Source organism: Protopterus annectens, chromosome 2.part0 (genome assembly GCF_019279795.1).
Source record: "Protopterus annectens isolate FY-2018-M chromosome 2.part0, PAN1.0, whole genome shotgun sequence".
NCBI lineage: Eukaryota > Metazoa > Chordata > Ceratodontiformes > Protopteridae > Protopterus > Protopterus annectens.
In genome coordinates this window covers 35,545,365-35,565,328 of record NC_056728.1, presented here as the reverse complement: position 1 = coordinate 35,565,328, position 19,964 = coordinate 35,545,365, and the positions used below count along the sequence as shown (strand labels likewise).

The 19,964-nt window shown below is 38.9% G+C and overlaps 1 protein-coding gene across 1 annotated transcript in view; it reads left to right on the top strand.

The window, feature by feature from the left end:
* UNC80 (unc-80 homolog, NALCN channel complex subunit) overlaps nucleotides 1–19,964 on the top strand; it is a 5,631,640-nt gene that overhangs the window by 1,437,278 nt on the left and 4,174,398 nt on the right. Inside the window, exon 14 of the mRNA XM_044060513.1 lies at nucleotides 14,868–14,999. Within this exon, the coding sequence (XP_043916448.1) occupies nucleotides 14,868–14,999 (132 nt within the window). The remainder of the gene's footprint in view (nucleotides 1–14,867; nucleotides 15,000–19,964) is intronic.

Below are 19,964 nucleotides of genomic sequence, written 5' to 3'. Positions count from 1 at the left end.
AAGGATGCAGGCCCAGCCACCAATGGGATTTCCGTACAAAAAACTTCTACTGTTGGCAAGGCAACCACGCAAGTATCGGATGTTTTGGATATACACGCGAGAAATGAGGATATGTCTAATCGTGATTCAGGTTTATGTAGTGACGGAATACAGCTGAATCCCGTTTCTATTGTAAAGGAAGCTGGTGCACGCAAGAAAGTGTTTGTCACTACAGCCCAGGTACATCATGATCCTGAAATTTGTAGTAAGCATAATGATGATGGTGTGAATGTGATGAATGCTGCAGGTGTTCCTTTAGGATCATACCAGTTACAGTTTCCACTACCAATAAGGGACCCGCATTTGAATTCAGTGAAGGAGCACGGACGGAGTCGGAGCAGGAATCCGAACAAACGAAAATGGGAAGGTACAGTAACACAGATGAACACTATAAAACGAGCCTTTTCGCAAGTGAGAAAGGTTTAGTTTATAACCTCTCGCAGGTTGCTTTAACTGAATCAGAGTTAAGTGTATTGCAGAAGGGCTTATCGTTTGTGCCCTCTGAAATCTCTGACTATACGGATGTAATATTTGATATCAAGCTGTTTTCTAGAAATTTAATGTTGAAATGTTTGTACGACAAGCATACTATGAATAATAATGATGGTTCTGATGTTAATTGTATGATTTTTAAGATACCAAGTACTTTTATTCCAAAAATGAACTCTCTTATAACAGCCTTTGAAAAACTATGCATACAATATGTTTATGACTTGACATTTAAACAAAGTAATAATCAATATCATATGAGACCTTCCAGTCTTAATAAGGAAGTGAGTGATGCATTAAGAAATTTAGAGTTGATTCCTAGTATTATTGTCCGACCAGCCGATAAGGAGGGTCCTTTGGTGGTTTTGGATAGGGCTTGGTATTTATGTAAGATGTTTGAAATAGTGCAACTGAATAGCGTCAGCTATGATGTACATGTGCTTTTGAACTGCTTGTTGGATTTGAAATTGATTGACGAAAGTCTTTATTCATATTTTATGATAAGCAAGCCTATGATACCTATGATACAAGGCCTGCCTAAACTCAATAAAGATAGTTCAAATCCTCCTCTTAGACCTATAGTTTCGGGCAGGAATTGGAGCACCGAGACTATCTCTCTGTATGTTGAAAAAAATTTAAGGCCAATTTTGAATGGGTTAACCCATGTTCTAAGAGATACCAAGCATTTTTTACAAGATTTATATGGCTGTATAGAAGAAACTAGTGCAAATGTAATTTTTGTTACAATGGACGTAGTGTCCCTGTTTACTGTTATACCTAATTCTGTGGGTACACAGAGTGTACAGAGGTTTTTAGAAGCACATTCGGAATATGATAGGTCCAGAATTTGTTTATTGATTAAGCTTTTAGAGATAGTTTTGGAGCACAATGTATTTGTTTTTGACAAACAGTATTATAAACAGTGCAATGCCGCAGCTATGGGCACAGCTTGTGTCAATAGCTACGCCAGTGCAGTGATGGTAGACTGGGAATTGGGAAATGTGTTGCAACGACCCTATTCTGGACAGATCTTGTTTTACAGGAGGTTTGTTGATGATGTTTTTATTTTTATGGGAACATTTTTATTGAATGTTAGATTAATTTTTTGAAGTTTCTGAATGACTCTACAAGTTTTCTGAAGTTTACTCACAAATGTTTTGATTTGGAGATAGATTTTTTAGACACCATAGTGATTAAGAGTAATATAGAGCAGTTATATACCAAGTTACATAGGAAGGACTGCTATGTTAATCACTTATTACACAGAGAGAGTTCTCATCCCCCTCATATTTTTTTTAAAAATGTTGTTCACAATCAGATTTACAGAGCCTCTAGATTAAATGTTAGGGGGGAAGACTTTACAGATCAGGTGAACCATGTAGTAAAGAATCTAAGAGAGAGAGGTTACGATGATCATATGATTACCTTGAATGTGCAGGATGTGGCGAGCAGAAGGGATACTACTGCAAAACCTTTTTACTCTGTAGTAGAAGGGGTAACTAATACTAGGAAAAGAATGGATAAAGTAGTAACCAAGCTCAAGGTCCCTTTACATTATACTAGGGGATGTACAAAACTACACCGATATTATTAGGAAGCGTTATATTGACCACTGAATTAATGCATTTTATAGGTGCTACACCAACGTTTATGTATAGGAATAGTAAGTCTATAAGAAGGAGGCTATGCTATCCACGTAATGAAACTAATGATAGTGATTTGAGTGCTACACGGCCCTGTGGGAAGTGTAACTACTGTCATTATTTAGATACTAGCGGTGTTTTCCTACATCCTGATCAATGTAAAACTTATACTTTTAATGTCTCGGCAAATTGTGAAACAGAACATATAGTATACCTTGCTCATTGTACATTATTTGAAAAGTTTTATATTGGTAAAATTGATAGAATTTTTAAGGAACGCATAAGGGAGCATGTTTATCACATTAGTAAGGGAAGTAAAACTAATGCCCTTGCGAAGCATGTTTTAAATACAGATGTAAGACATACTTTTAAATTTTTAGCCATAGGTAGGGTATATGAGAATGCTAGGTAGAGGGATATATGTCAGAGAACAGAGGAACTTGAATCTACGTGGATAGTTAGGTGAGGGGTGATGCAGGGAATGGGTTAAATGAATGCATCCCCCTCAGACCTAAATTAAAGTCCAGACCCATTAGGAGATGAAATATTATATTATATGAATAAATTATATATATGTATTCAAAGTTTTGATAATATGTTCATGATATTAATATGTATATGTTTGTTATACATGTTTTTAGTTTGTGTACTTTACCTTTAAATATTTCTGAAATGAATGCTAATTGATTTTAACATGTGATAGGGAGGTGTTTTTAAGGTGTGTGTTTTGTAATGACTCTATTACACCTGATGAAGCAAACCAGTGAAAGCGCTTGTGTTATGTGCACTAGTAAAGTTTTTTTAACTTGGAGACTGTAGCCTATGTCGTGTCACTGTTTTCTTTAACACAGATATAATGTTATGGTGAGTATATAACTTTACTTTCAAATGTTGAAACTTTCATGAGTTTACTTGAAACATCATATCTCTCAATCTTCTATCTCCAGAATATAGAGTACCAGCTCTCATGTGGAACAACTGGGCAAGATGTGGAACACTTAGTAAAAGCTTACTAACTACTTCAGTTAGGAAACTCACAGGGTGGTTGCAGTGTGTAACCTTTTTATTTATAAACCAGGAGTTAATATGATTTAGTATCATTTAACATGGAAATCAGTTAAAATTTTTAACAGTGAATATGTGACAGACCCTTTCACTATGGAACAGTGAGGAATGTGGACCTTTTAAGACTGAAAATGAGGAATGTTCCTCATAATGAGGTACACTTGAGAGGCATGTTAGATGTTCTTATTGTTTAATATATTACTTTCAAAAGACAACTCTGTCACAGGCTGCTTGTATGTATCCTTGTTTTCCTTCAGATTTGCTTTGTGTGCAGCTTTCAGTACTTGGATCTAGCATCATGCTTGTGTTTGGATGCTTCACAGACACTTAATTCATCCACTGACATGTAAGCACTGTCAACATATTGATGTATTGCATGAATGATCTGTGGTACACTTTTAGGGTAGTAGCACTCACAAATGAAAGCCTCTCAAAGTGAAGTGGTGTGTCTGTGACATATGATGTATTACAAATGCACAGTACTGAGCATTCATCATTCAGCATCATCTCCTAAAATCTTAAGAATGCATCTAATTTGGACTTCCAAGCTGGCTGCACTCTGATCATCATCAGTGTAATTTCATTTCTCTCATTGTAAAAAAAGAAACTGAGAAATAAGAGCCAGTGATATTGTCAGCGTGAGTAAAATTCATTTTCTTGCTAATAAGTACACTGGCTAGATGCCAGCAAAGAAAAGAAAAACAGGGAACCTGAAAGAAAATCAACCAGAAAAGGAGAAGATCAAATACTGGCTGGGAAGAATCGTGTAGCTATTCAGAAAAAAAAAACAGTAGAAGCTTCAGCTGTGGTACAAGAGATGGCTTCCTGCACTTTAGAGGAAAATATAAATCAGATGTACTTAGATGTGAATAAAATCAATGAAATATTGAAGGATTATATCAACCAAGTAAAAGACCGGAAAAATATAAGCTTTAACTAACTGTTCAGATTAACTGATAAAACTGATATTGAAATGAAGAAAAGGCTGGCAAAGTATGAGAAAGTGTCACGGAGAGCTGTTTCAAAAAATGGTAGAGACAGAAGACAGAGCACACAGAGAGAACGTAAGATTTTCTCCTGCATCAGAGAAACTGGAAGGAACAGATTGTATTAATTTTATGAAAGCATACATAAGCAACTGGACTGGTATTCCACAGCAGGATTTGTTAATTGAATGGGTACACCAAGTGTATGCTCCAAACCTAGTCATGAGAAAGTAGCCAAGACCTGTTTTAGTAAACATATTATCATACCAGCAGTAAGAGTTCATCCTGACAAAACTGTGGCAGAAGGGAAGGGTATTAAAATTGGAGACAGAGTGTTTGTGGTAAAATGAATGCTTACTATACACCAGGTAGAAGAGAAGCAAATTTCTCCCAGCAGTCAATGAATGTTGAGATGCAGGTGTGAAATTCAGGTTACTGTATCAGTCTTTATTCAAAATATTTTTCCTGGAGGAGCAAATGCATTTTTTGTATGCAAAATAAGATAAGGAGGAAATGTCCAACAAAAAATGAGCCAGCAAACAAAAGGGGATTTTGCTTCAAATTCTTCTGACGATAAAGCTCACAGAGCGACTTTCCCAGTGAAACCTTTTCCAGTGTTCCAAAGAAAAATGCTTGAGAGGCAGAAAAAAAGAAGACCAGTAGCACTGAAATTAGTGAGTAAATGTGAGACTATAAGACATCAGTTACATTTGTGAAATATGGCTTTGCAAGAAGTGGCTGAAATGACTGGACTTTTGTTGACTTTGCTAAACTTGTGGGTGGAATCTTAAACGTGTACCCTGCTTTTTCATTAATGTTTAGAAGGACACTAAAAGGGAACATAAGTAAAACAAATTTTCTTTGTATAAAACATTTTGTGATAAAACCATGTTATATGTAGTAATGTAGTTTTGTGTTGTTGGGTATTTTAAATGTGGAGGAGTCTTTTCAGTGTATCTTGTGTGTGTTAAAAGATATTAACGTAAACAAGTACTGTTTTAGCTGTAAGAAGTGTAGGCTTTACAACAGAATAATAGAAGGTAAGATATAGATCAATGTGGATGTTCTTCGTCTTCCATTGCTGCAGTCCTGACTATTGGGGGTATAGTCCGCGTCCCAGTCGGCCCGAATACCAGAGTATAAGGCTGACGGCGGTCATGGCGCCTTAGACTGACGCCAGTACGTCAGGGTACTAATGCGCATGACCGACGTCATTTCCTCAGTCTTTTTTGCCGCATGGTCCGATGCAGAAGCAATTTTGCGAGTGCAGGTTGGCGTTCTGAGATTTTCCGAAACCGGAGTTTCAGACCGAAACAGAGTTGGCTAAGTAACCCGCTAGAACATTTTGGTTTTTCTTGCCTCAGTATTTAACCGGATGTCAGAAAAAGTGAATAACTGTATTTCTTGTGGGAAGCAGATACCGCATAGGGATTATCATACATTGTGTATACCTTGTTTAGGGCCTGAGCACGACGTTGTTGGTTGCCGTTCTTGTGCTAGATTTAACAAGCGCACTATTAAGAGGAGGCTAGATTGTGCTAGGTTAGTGTTTGGGAAGCGTTGTAATTATAATATGCCGTCGGATGCTCCGACGCCCGCTTCATCCAAGAAGCGCAAGGACAAAACAGTGAAGCCTAGGGGTGAGGAACCGGCAGTCCCGGACGTCGGTTCTTTAGAAGGCTCAGGGAGCCAGAGGTTTTGCCAGGAGTCTCTATGGAGTCTCAGGCAGATACTTTACTGTTACAGGATGTGCCCTCTCAGGAGGTAGGCCAGGCTGAGGGGGCTTCTCAGGTAACTGTTCTTCCCTCTCTTCCCAAGGTAGTTAGGGCCTCTCCTTCTGTTGCCAAAGCTTCTTTTAGAGGTAGGCCAAGTTCAGCTTCTGTGGGGCTTCTCCTAGCATTTCGGGCTCTGTGCCTAAGAAACATATGCTTAAAATGGCAGAAGATTTGATTACTCTGATTAGAGGTTCTATGCCCCGCCTGATAAGAGGCCTAGGGTGGAACAGGAGTTTGATAGTTTTGAACAGTGTTCACAGGCTTCAGAGTCTTCTGTGGAAGACTTGCAAGAGTTTCCTACTTATTCTGATTCTGATGTGGATGATTCCACTCCTACAGCTTCTCCTCCTGAGGATTTTTCATTTTCAGAGACTCTTCACTCCATGAGGGAGCACTTTAAATGGGAAGGCCAGGATTACTCTGATTCCAGGAAAAGGCTTAGGGAATTCTTGTTTTACCCCAGCATAGGCCCTTAGCTATTCCTCCTGTGTTGAATGTGGTGGAGGATGTTTTTGCAGAGGCTTCCCTGAACCCTGACTCCTTGCCTCCTGCTCCTGTTAAGCCTGATAGGTATTATAGGGTGCCCGAAGCTCATAAGTATTTGTTTAAGAGTCCTAGGGCGGACCCAGAAACTGTTTCTCAGGGCCTAAAGGTGTTAAAGCTTCTGTGGTTAAAAATCCTGTACCCTCTGATAAAGAGGCAAGGGCTTTGGATAGGTGGGGTAAGAAAGTATATACTTCTTCCACTCTAGCCATGAGGGCGTTGAATTGTCAGTTTCATATGCTAAAATATCAGAATTATCTCCTTTCACAATTGAAATCTAAGGTGGATGCTTTGGCGGAAGGTATTGAGTGTAAAGAATTGCTGGATTTGGTTCATGTGTCTGAACAAGTGGGTAAGCATTCTTTGCAGTGTGGTTTTGATGCTGTTCAGGCCTCCTCGAGGGTGGCTGCTACTAGTTCTGTCCTTCGCAGACATGCCTGGTTGCAGGATCAGAATTTAGCTGAGCATGTTAAGACCAGGATTTTGGATGCTCCTTTACAGTCTGATGTGTTGTTTGGACCGCCTGTGGAAGCAGTTTTAAAGAAAATGGAGGACAAAGCTAAGTCTATGCAGACTGTTAAAGATTTTTTGCAGGTGCAGCCTCCGAAGTTTAGTAGAAATTGGCCTGCTAAGGGGTGGACATATCCTGCTTATGGTTCCCAGTCTAGGGGTAGGTCTAGACGTGGTAGGGGCAGGGCTCAAGGTTCGTTTAGGCCTAGATCAGACAGTTCACCTGCTCAGACTTCTGGTGAGGGCAGGGGTCAGTCCTTTCGTAAGCAGACCCAATGACCTGCCTTTTCAGCTGCCAGTGGATTCTCGTCTGGCAGCTCCCTTGGGAGGAAGACTGTCTCTTTTCAAAGAAAATTGGGATTTAGTCACTCAAGACAGATGGGTGCTGGATATCATTCATCACGGTTACAGATTTTATTTCCACACACTGCCCCTTTCAAAGGCATGCCAGATGTTCCTCCTCCACAAAGAAAAGAGGCTCACAAGCAAATTTCTCAGTTACTCCAGATAGGGGCCATTCAGCCAGTCCCTGTATCAGAAAGGGGCTTCGGATTTTATTCTCGCCTGTTCCTAGTACCAAAGAAGGGGAACACGTGGAGACCAATTTTGGATTTATCTATCCTCAACACTTATCTGGACATTCCCAAGTTCAAGATGTTGACGTTACAACAACTGTTACCTCTGCTGGGCAAAGATCACTGGATGGTAACTTTGGATCTCAAGGAAGCTTACCTTCATGTGCCTATAAGGCTAGGTTGCAGAAAGTATCTGCGGTTTCGAACTGGAGATTTTCATTATCAGTTCTCTGCATTGCCCTTTGGCTTATCTACTGCGCCCAGAGTATTCACAAAAGTTCTGGCTCCAGTGATAGCTTACTTCAGGCTTCAAGGCATTCAAATCTATCCTTACTTGGACGACTGCCTGATTCTGGCTCAAGAAAAGGAAGACCTTCTACAGCATCTGGAATATGTCATAGCAGTGCTAAGATGCCTGGGGTATTCTGTGAACGAAATAAAGTCCAGTCTAGTACCCTCTCAAGACATGTGCTTTCTGGGTGTGAGACTGAATACAGCAGCCCAGATGGCCTTTTTAACCCCGGACAAACAAAAGAGTCTGTCACTTTACTTCCATCAACTATCTCATCAGTCCGTGCTGACTGCAAGGACAGTCCTTCAAGCATTAGGGTTCATGGCATCTTGTATTCTGGTGCTTCCCAATGCCAAACTGCATATGAGGAAGCTGCAATGGTATCTCAAAATGTATGGACACAGCACTGCCAGGATTTGGACACTGTCATTCAAATAATACCTTGCCTTCAAAAGGAATTCTTGTGGTGGGCTCAGGAATGTCACCTAAACAAGGGACTCTCTGTGACCCGGCCAGAGGCGAGTCAGATTTTAACGACAGATGCCTCGGACACTGCTTGGGAGCTCATCTAAATGGAAAGTGGATACAAGACAAGTGGCCTGCCAGACTACAGCATCTACATATCAACATGAAGGAGATGTTAGCAGTCCAGTTTGCATTGATGGCTTTCAAGGAGTTACTTCTTCCAGGGCAGGTGTTGATTCTAACGGACAACACAACTGTCATGTGGTACATCAACAAGCAAGGGGGAACACATTCTTATCCTCTATGCAGGCAAGCAATGATTTTATGGGAGACTGCGTTAAGCCTGCAACTAACTCTTCAGGCAAGGTTTCTGCCAGGAGCACAGAACTCCCTAGCAGATGTGTTAAGCAGACAAATCATGGATCCCCACGAGTGGAAACTGGATCTTCATGTATTTCAGAAATTGACAGTGTCATGGGGAACTCCAGACATAGATCTGTTCGCTTCTCCACTAAACCACCAGCTGCCAAAGTATTGCACAAAGGGGTTTCATCACACAGCTTGGAAAGTGGATGCTCTGTCTTTCAGTTGGAAAAACCTTCATGTCTATGCCTTTCCACCTCTGCCTCTTCTTCCAAAGGTATTATTAAAGGTCAGACAAGACAGGCCAAGGATGATTTTGATAGCTCCAGATTGGCCTCGGCAACACTGGTATCCACTACTACGGAGTCTGGTAAGGAAGCCTCCATGGCCTTTACCTCTGATTCCTCATCTGTTATCTCAGAAGGATGGTCATCTGCTCAATGTCAAGCTTCACTCTCTTCATCTAACAGCCTGGCATATTCTCTCTTGAAGCACAGCAGGTCTCAACTTCCTCAGCAAGTTTTAAATGTGATTATGGAAGCTAGAAGACCTAGTACAAGGAAGGTGTACGCAGACAAATGGAAGAGATTTTTATTTTGGAGTACAGCAAAGAATTTGGAGATTTCTGAGCCTAATTTGAGTGTGGCTCTTCAATATCTTACTGAGTTATTGGACAAAGGTTTGTCCTTCTCTTCCATTAAGATTCATGCTGCAGCAATTTCAGCTCATTATGATTGTGACCCACCTTTGTTTTCGCATCCTTTGTTCAAGCAGTTTCTTAGAGGGGCAAAGAATATAAGACCCCCGTGTAGAGCTCCTACTCCGGCTTGGGATCTCAATTTTGTGTTGGAAAAACTTACTCTACAACCTTTTGAGCCTGCGGCTACTGCTGAGTTGAAATACTTGTCATGGAAGACTGCTTTTCTGTTGGCCATTACTTCTGCAAGAAGGGTGTCTGAGTTGCAGGCCCTTATGGCAGTAGAGCCTTTTTGATTTTCCATAAGGATAGGGTATCATTACGCACTAATCCTTCCTTTATGCCTAAGGTGGTTTCTAGTGTGGCTTTAAACCAAACTATTCATTTGCCTACTTTTATGCAGATCCCCAAAATAAAGGGGAAAAGATTTTGCACACTTTAGATGTACACAGGCAATTGAGATATTATTTAAGCAGGACTAAGGATTTTAGGCAGTCTCAGCAGTTGTTTGTTTCTTTTGCCTTGAGTTCACAGGGCAAGCCTGTGTCAAAACAAACTATTTCCCGGTGGATTGGCTTTTGCATTGCATTTTGTTTTTCCCATCATGGCAAGGAGATTCCAGCTGGGATTAGGCCTCATTCCACTAGGGCTACTGCCACTTCTACAGCATTTCTAAGGGGGGTGGCAACTAAGGATATTTTGGAAGCAGCTACTTGGAGTTCAGTGCATACTTTCTCTAAGCATTATCATCTTCCTATCTACTCTAAGTCTAGGGCTGGTTTTGCCACTGCTGTTTTGCAAGGCATGTTATCAGCTCCTACTTCCTTATAATTTGCCAGCCTCCCTTTCCTCTGCTTTGGGATTCTACCCAATAGTCAGGACTGCAGCAATGGAAGACGAAGAACATAGTACAGTTTTGTACCTACCATAAATGTAGATGTTCGAGGATTCCATTGCTGCAGTCCAATTTACCCTCCCTCCTTCCCCTCTGTGTTTAGGGGTGGTTGTGTAGGTGAGTTTACATGCTTATATTTTTTGTATATATTGTTGTATATATTGTACATGTTTTTTGGTGCAGGTTGTTTTTGGGACTTGTCTTTTTGGGTCTTCTGACATCTGGGGCAAGAAAAGACTGAGGAAATGACGTCGGTCATGCGCATTAGTACCCTGACGTACTGACGTCAGTCTAAGGCGCCATGACCGCCGTCAGCCTTATACTCTGGTATTCGGGCCGACTGGGACGCGGACTATACCCCAATAGTCAGGACTGCAGCAATGGAATCCTCGAACATCTACATTTATGGTAGGTACAAAACTGTACTTTTTGTGGAGGGAGTAAACATTGACAACAGCACAGTAACATAATAATGATGATCCAGAAGGAAGCAGAATGTAAGAAAATTACGTTGATGAGCCTTGCTGCAGAGAAAGCATTCAACAAGAGTAAGCTGGGATTTTGAATAGGACAATAGAATCCTTTGCATTCTGTGATGCAAGATGCAATAATAGGGCTAATTTGGGGGATATATAAAGGATTGAAAGCAAGGGGAAGGTTCCTCTGTGATAGGTTGTGTTTCAACTGAGTAGCCAGCAGGAGTGTCCTCTTTCCCGTTTATTATTTGCCTTATTTTTAGAGCCATTGACAACAAAAATACTCAGAAATGCAAGGATATAATTGGTAAGGTAATCAAAAAAAAGTTGGCTTTATTTGCAGATGATATTATTTTGTACCTGATAAATTAAGGGACATCTCAGTGTTGTAGAACATTTTGAGACAGTTTCATGTCTTTTCAGGATGTAAAATTGAGGAGAAAAAGTCTATAGCCATACATTATATACCCACATATGAAATGGTTCAGCAATACCCATATTTATGGGAACACAATAAGGTGAAGTATTTAGGAGTAAGGATTAAAAAAGCTTCTGTTATGGCAGTTAAGGATATGTGGGAAGAGGCTAAACAAAAGATAATACAAAAATCCAAGCAAATGTTTTAGTTTCTTTCATTTTATATATGGGTCAGGCATATTTTTATTAACCAGAGAAGAAGTTGTGGACAGTAATTAATAGAGTTGAAGGAATTTGTCTGGAAAGGGAAGAGGGGAAGAGTTAAGCGGGACAAGTTGATCCTTCAAATAGAACAAGGTGGTTTACGTTCCCCTGATTGGAAGGGATATTTTAGAGCTACACAGTTAAGTCTTGAATACATAACACAAGCAGAAAGTTATAATTCAAAATGGAAAAGGATGATGAAGAAGCAGGGAGGATGTTCAAGAAATTGTGGGATTTTGTATGTAGATCATTAAGGAGAATAATAACCATACAGAATATTATATTCAAAAGGTAGCAGACAAGATTCTAAGACTTAAGTGAGCATGAAAATGAAGAAAGGAGATTTTGCCAATAGGGATGACTGCAAGTAGGGATGCAGAAAAGAGGCAAGAGGGGGCTGGTATTTACTGGAGGCAACTGGCAAAAGAATCAAGGTACTGGGAACAAATAACTAGAGAGGAAAAGATAATAGCATGGAATGAGGTCAAGAAGAAGTTTGACCTGCAGGCTAGAGACTGCCTTTCCTACCGGGGAATGATATTAGAGAACAGACAAGAAAGAAAGGGACAGGAGTATCTTTAGGGAAAGATATGCTCTAGTAGTGTTTTAGTTGAATCTAGAATTGAAGCTGCTGTTAAGAAGAGAATAATTAGTATTGCATAATTATAAGAATCAATAAGAGGAGGTTAGAAAAGATTGGTAAGAGACTGGAAAAGCCATTTACAAGTGAACAATGGGATGGTGTATGTTGGGCTCCCAAGTATGCAACATAGTCCTGAATGTTGAGGATCTTTGCTTGGAAGTGTTTGCATAAATATTTTTATACCCCAAACAGACTTCATAGAATTTTTCCTCAGGTAGATGGCAAATGTTAAAGATGTCATGGGGAAGAAAGAGATGACTAGGAATTTGATTTGGGAGTGTGATGAGTTGGCAGATTTTAAAATTCCCTACAGAGTTCTGTCAGAAATTTTGGGTGAGCTAATGGCTGTAACTAAGTATTTGATGAGCTGCCTGCCTAAACATAGTAAGCTTTACTAAGTTTAATTACGTTAGCTGCAAAAAAAAAAAAGCAGTTACTAGAAAGTGGAAATCAAAGGCAAATCTGACTATATTTGAAGTATTGAATATTATAAAAGAGATAAACAAACTGGAAGAGTCGGGATCTCGTGTTTAGAAAAGGGAAGGAACAAATTACATAGAAATAAATGGAAATTATGGGAATAATACATGCAGAATAATGTACTGGAGTAGGAGTGAGGTTTAAGGCAAGGCAGGAATTCAGCAATTTATGTAATGCCGGACTGATAATTACAACTAAAAGATATGTGATGTATAATGTATGTAAATGGGGAAGAAGGTTAGCATGGTTTGTTTTATTTTGTGTTACTGTATGTTTGCCTATGTCTTCATTGATAATAAAAGTTAAAAAAGATAAAGTCTGGACAAAAGCAAATTAATTGTTAATAAAGTGTGGTCTTGGGCCGTTCTGGTGGGGTATAAAAGTACACTGATTATATTGTTTGTAGATTTAAGATATTTTCCCATTTTTACAAGGTTGAATGTGTAGATTAATGCCCCGTCTTAACTTAAACTAAGCTAGTGTAAGCAAGTAGGCCTAAAAAATAAGACAAAATGATGAAAGCCATGAAGCATGCTAAGTTTCTTACATATGCAAAGATATTAGCTTGTTTTTTTTTTTTCATTTGCAAATGTTCAGTGGGAGTCAAGTTCTGCTCTGAGAAATGTACAAAGATTCATTCCTGACTTTAAGACATTTCCAGGTGAGTATTTCAGATTATTGCAGGAAATCTGACTGAACTAGAAGAAATGTATAATGGTGCCATCTTTTTACCAAATATAGTTTGTGGCTAGAACAGAAGAGATATGAACTTTTACATGTACCTGCGAAGGTTGAGGAAGGTATGTGAAACAATAAGGAAACCCTTCTCCACATTCTACTAATAAAGAGAATTTCTATGCAAGACTGATTATCCTTCTTCTGAAGATTTTGATAAGGAAAGTTGGTCACACTCTTCAGACTCTTGTAGAAGACATTAAATATTGGATTTTACAGGTGGATTGTTTGTTTGGCATGTGGCTAATCCCTTATCTCCAGAATGAAGATAAAACTTAGCTGAAGTTGGAGTAATCCTGAGAGCAAGTGACTGGAGCTAGGTGCAGTGACAGCTACTGGAGCTTTATACAGAGTCTTTTTGCACAAGACTCCAGCAGCTGTTACTACAACTAACTTAAGTCACTTACTCACAAGCCTTCCCTAACCTCAGCTCAGTTTTGCTAGTCCTGAAGTAGGTTCTAGTAAGGTAATTTCAAGTTGTTGGGCAACATTTCCAAAAAAGGTAGTGACAACTAGAAGAATCTGAATAAAGATAGAGGGGGTGATGAGGCTTTAAGATGCAAAGTGGACAATTCCTTCATGTGCTGCACTTTATTAAAATAACATATTGTTGCACTCAGTTCTAAAATCATTGAATTTACTGAATCATAGCTTAAGGACTATTTTTGGATTTACCTGTACTTTTTAACCACGTTTTACGTTTGCTAGCAGACCAAGTATTAAGCAATGAGAAGGGGCTCTAACAATAATTAAGAAGATATTTTTCTTTCATTGGTAGTAGATTTGATTATGTTTTTCCCTACATGTAATCCTTGTTACTGGACAGTGGTGTCTGTTTGGCATTGTCCTGGTGTTCAGGAACTGGCAGGAAGAGAGAGAGAGTTTTGTTTGTGTTCATTCACACCAGTTTAGGAACCCATGGTTAGGGCTAGGATGTCTGGAAATTAGTTGCCAAGGTGTGTTAGGACATTAGTATGTAGGTTCTTAATGACAGGACATTTCAAGATCCACTGTTATGGTGAGTACCTCACGTAACCCCTAAACATACAGTTCAAACTTCATCATACAGTTACTATAGAAACCATTGTATGGTTCTGAATTAGTCTTAGCATAAGCATGGTCTGTGGAGTACACTAGTACTCATAAGCTACCAAATATGTGGGTGCTGCAGTCTAAAAATACTTTCATTGTGTTAAAAGCAAACAAATCTGTTTTCTTAGATGTGATCTTACTATTCAGACCCTACCTCAGGGTTTTCTTGCTTGTTTTTCAATTTTTCATTAGATTGCATCAGAACTAATCTGGATTCATGATTAGAAGAGGGTCTTATCAGAATTAATCTGGATTCATGTTTAGAAGAGGGTCTAGTATAGAAATGCTAAATATTCCTGTAAATATCTTAGTAGAAAATAGCATTTCCTGCTGTATTGTAGTACTGGAAGGATGTTAATTAATTTCATACCTACTTGTAGAAAATGCTAAGAATTTTAAGAATCAGTTTTTATTTTTTTCTAGGATGATGATGATTCAATCAGCACTCACAAACTTTCGCTTACGATGTTGGTAAAAATAGTTAAATCACTGGGATGTGCTTACGGCTGCGGAGAGGGACACCGTGGACTGTCTGGTGACCGTCTTCGACTACAGGTGGGAAATTATTGTAATTTGGTAATTAGACTGAGTGTGCAGCAGCAATGCATTTTGTCTCATTTTCTTTTGGTGTTTGTCTACATCAGAGTGAGCCAGTGACTGCATGTTACATGGATTTATAGATAGAGACAAAGATAGATATATAGATAACACAGAGAGACAAGTAGTTAAGAAGTATTGACAGGTGTCTACAATTAGTTTGTTGAAAAGAGTTGGATATTTAAGAAAAAGCTTTCTCTTTTGTGTTAGGTAACCACTTTACTTTTGGAAGGGAAATTCAGTGATACCTTCCACCAAATCAAAGCGGTAATGAACTCACAGATTCTACTGAGATGTTTATGTAACCTTCTCTTTGGGTGAGCAGGCTAAGAGAGGAAGTGCACACTTCCATTTAGGGATGAGAAGGCTTTTACCAGTTAATACTTAGCTTTAGGGGGTAAAAGAATGGGATGCACAATACACTACACTAAAGACTGTTAGGGTGCAGGCATGATGATCCTAGACATTTGCCAGGGTGTTTAACATGGGTGATGTGTAGCACCAGGGCACTCCCAGTGTCAAGAATGTAGAGTGATGGAGCTCCAGCTACCTACTTATCTTTTCCAGAGAGAAGTGAATGGTCTCACAGGTAGTCAGTGGGCTTTACCAACTGTTGGATTAAAAGGCTTAAGAACTACCTTACCAGTAGGACTGTTCAATGATGTCTAAGAATGTTCTGCCTCTGTATAAAAAAGGCAGATGTCAACAAAATAGTAGTTTTGGGATATCTCCTCTCCCTCTTTGTCAGCAGTCTTTGCAACAAACAGGGTGCCTTTTTGGTGTCCTTTACACTGTGTTACCATAGACTTGAGTTGAAGAGAGACCATAACACTCAATGGATACCCGCACCCTAACCCCAACATCCGTCACACTCGCACACTTACTTTAACCTGATCCGTAACTTTTGCACCACAGTACAGAAAATGTCAAAGCCGCGGAAGCAGCCAACCGAATTCTTTCCCTGGGAAAGAATTCGAATTTCTGAGGCTTCGACATTTCTATTTTTCAAACTTCCCCGTTCGAACTACCAGTACTCGACATTTAAAACGTTCGATTAAATAACAGGTACCCTATATATTATATAGATGTGTGTGTGTGTGTGTGTGTGTGTGTGTGTGTGTGTGTGTGTGTGTGTGTACACGTGCATATGTGTGTGTGCATGTATATATATATATATATATATATATATATATATATATATATATATATTTATAAAAATAAATATATATGTAGACATAGATACATAAAACTACACAGACATGTATACATACATGTATGTGCGTGTACACACACACACATACACACACACACAGTGAAAGATTTGGCTATAAAAATTAAGCAATTTTATTTATAAAACAAAGGGAATGAGGGTAAAAATTAACTGAAATTCCAGTTCTCCTGTTGGGAAAGAGTAACATTTCCCAGAGTACCTCTTTCTAGCTTTCAAAAATATAATTGTGGAGTCAGTTCAAGAGAAATGTGTATAGGGATGGAACAGCTTTGGGCTCACTTGAGTGCGGCACTGGGATAAGAAGTGGGCATTTTGGACGGAATGGGGTTGGCAGATAAATGATCAAGTAACTTACAGGCTGTTTGTGGTGTCAAGAGTTAGAGTATTCGGGAAGCAGACTATATGTTAGGTGAGTGCCTAATTTCATTTTAACTTTAGGTCAGCACTTTCAAGATGAGCTGAATGATAGAAATGTTTTCATTTGCAGAATTGTGGTTTAGATTATATGGTCTGGGTATTTTTTTAATTTTACTTTAAAATGTCCCATTGTCAAGAGTGGAGCCATTTTTTCTCAGCTTGAACAAATTGTGGTCCTTGTATGGGCCTTAAGATCTTTTGTAATCCTATATGAACAACTTCTCCTCCATCTTATCTTAGGTTGTAGGGAAAACATGTCTTTTATTTTTTTCTAGCAAACTGGAGATTTTAAGGGACAGTACAATCAGTCAGTGGAGAGTTGAGAAGCATTTAATCTGCACATCATTTTCTTATAGCATTGTTCCTTCCCTTGAACTGTAACATTACAAGAGACTGTTAGTAGGTGGGGAGTGTTTTTCTTAAAGAGCCACCAGAATGTGTTTGTATTAGGGCCATTTAACTTGGCAAAGAATTATTAGTGGGCTTTGTAACCTTCCCTTCCAAGGAGTGTTTCTTCTCAGGTTATAAGAAGAGTGTTTTGATTTAAGAGCTGTATTTGGACACACTCTGAAAGAAGAACTGTGCAACAGTGCCTCTGCCAGTTATAAGCCAGTTTTGATTTACATCACACAAAAGTATATATGTGAACATGACCCCAGAGTATTTAAGTTTCTAGTACTGACAGCAACTAAAAGAGCTCTGAAGGTGGCAATATCTATCTATCTATATATATATATATATATATATATATGTATATATGTATATATATATATATATATATGTGTATATATATATATATATATATATATATATATATATATATATATATATATATATGTATCTATATATGACACACTTGGCATGGTGGGTAAGAAGACTTGAAGTAGCAATTCAGGTAGTGCTCTATTTATGTGAGGGGTGAATATCTTGAGTGTAACAGGAATATGTTCTTTTTTTTTAAATGAAGAACTCAACCGTAGTGCTTCCATTGGAGTTGTCACATCAACAAAAGATGTATGAGGTAGGAATAAAATCTTTCACCTGACTTTAGCTATTTATTAGACCAGGACATCAGGAGAATCTGTGAAAACTCATACCTGTAACAGCCTAGTGTTGGAAGATCACCTGCATTCATGTGGGCAGCCTTAAGATATTAACCTATTTTAATTTAGAATGTTACATTTGGGGTAGGGTGCTAATTTGTATGTGAGAGTTCCGGAATTTTTGCATACTTTCACAATTTTTAGGGACTTCTAATCATAGGGGAGTGTGAAGATGCTAGTGTTTTTTAAAGATCTTTTTGTTAAGACATATTGAGGAACAGAGTTGTCTCCTAAAAAAAATTGTCTTTCTTGGTTAGTAAAGGCATATAAGGGAGATTAGGACCCACCAGGAAGCTGATAAGAGTTTCATTTCAGTTCTCTTCTGTTTGTTCATCATAGTGAGTAGTCTGTGGCCGACATGTTAAATGAGAAATTCTATATAATATTATCAAGCATTTGCAGGAGGGCATTAAGAGGCAGTAAATACCACCCATGATGGATAGGAGTAGGCTTAAAAACTGTTTGTTTACTACTTGTTCACTGGGTAAGTGGACTGGTCTGTTGACCCTTTTCAGCCACAACCCAAGCTTAGAGAGCAGAAAGTACATCATGGTCTTTCAATCAACAATGTTCTATACAAAGTAAGTACATGTTGTTGTTTTTGCGGCTTTCGGCTTTTCCTGGTTAGGGGTCGCCACAGCGGAACTGCGGTCTGCTAATGATTGGCAGTTGATTTTTACGTGCTGAGTTGCCAGCCCTAACGCACAACCTTCAACGAAGGTACGCCCATTCACGCATGTCTCCATGCAGAAGACGCTCTAGCTGAGAGTCGAACCAGACAGCGTCTTACTGTGAGGCGACAACGCTACCGCAGCACCGCCACCGCGGGTATACAAAGTAAGTGCATAACATATTAAAAACGAATGCAGTTTGGGTGACAGTAAAAGATCCAGTCTGAGTGCATTGAAAAAATATCTGTAAAAATGCAAGCTACGATCTGCATAAAATACAGTATAGTCATGTATATAATATACTCCTAGATACATTTGTGCCACATTAAGAGGCTGAGAAATGTTTATTAAATGTATTCTAGTGTTCATGATATGGGATGGTAAGTCGCATTGAAAAGGTAGCAGTTGCAGGTAGATTCAGTAAAGATATGCTCTTTGCATCTTTGAAACTTTTAATGTTTTTTAGAATTTTGATGCCTGTAGGCAGATGGTTCCAGGTAGCAGGTCCCAGTCTAGATACGGTTCCAGGTAGCAGGTTCCAGTCTAGCTAAGGCTGTCTCACCTAGAGCATTTTTACATGGAGAGCATACTAGAGTGAAATTGATGTCCTGTGTACTTTTGAGTTTGTAAGGGTTGTCTTATAAAGGTAGTTTTACTCTTAATGGTGGTAGTGGCCGTGCTTTAGCACCTTGTAAATTAGCGTACTTAGAAAAAAAGTGGCACTATGAGGCACTAAAAAAACTTGGAATTTTTTTAGCAAATTGTAATGGTGCATCTGTAGGTGTGCCAATAGAATGAATCTGCAGATTTTATTGTCAGCATTCTGTATTCTGTGAGTATTGTGGGCTGAATGCATAACAAGAAAAGGAGGTGACTGATGTTGTAACATAGTTTTAATTGAGCAAGGACTTAGTTACAGACTGTGTGTGGTAAAGAAAAGGGTAAAGTCAATTATTAGGTCTAGGTACATCTTTTCAGTGACATTTTGTATTCTGTTCCCATTAAGATTGCTTAAGAGAATAGCAGGAATAGTAGGTAATTTCTTGGCTGAGGCAAAGACCATGACATTGGTTTTCTTGAGGTTAATTAGTAGTGGACCAGGTGCATAACTGAGTAAAATTGCCCTGTAACCTTGGTTTGAAGGTCAAAGTGCCTAATACTGGATTGCAGGAGCAGCATGTTATTTGCATACATTATTAATTTAAGATTTGTCAGTTATAGGGGGAGATCATTAGCATAGTGAGAGAAAAAATGGACCTAGAACAGACTCTTGATGTACACCTATATTAAGTTTACCTGTAGTAGAGGATGAGACATTGCTATAGACTTGGAAAGTTTTGTCTTTTTAGATAGCTGCAAAACCAGCAGATGGTGTTATCTCCAAAGCTGAGTCTTTTTTGTTTGTTACATAGATATATACATATATCAGTGCCCTTCTAGCCTGTAAATATACCAAAACAGTTGTTCCCATAATAAGTGTCTAGGCTGTTCTTAAAAATAT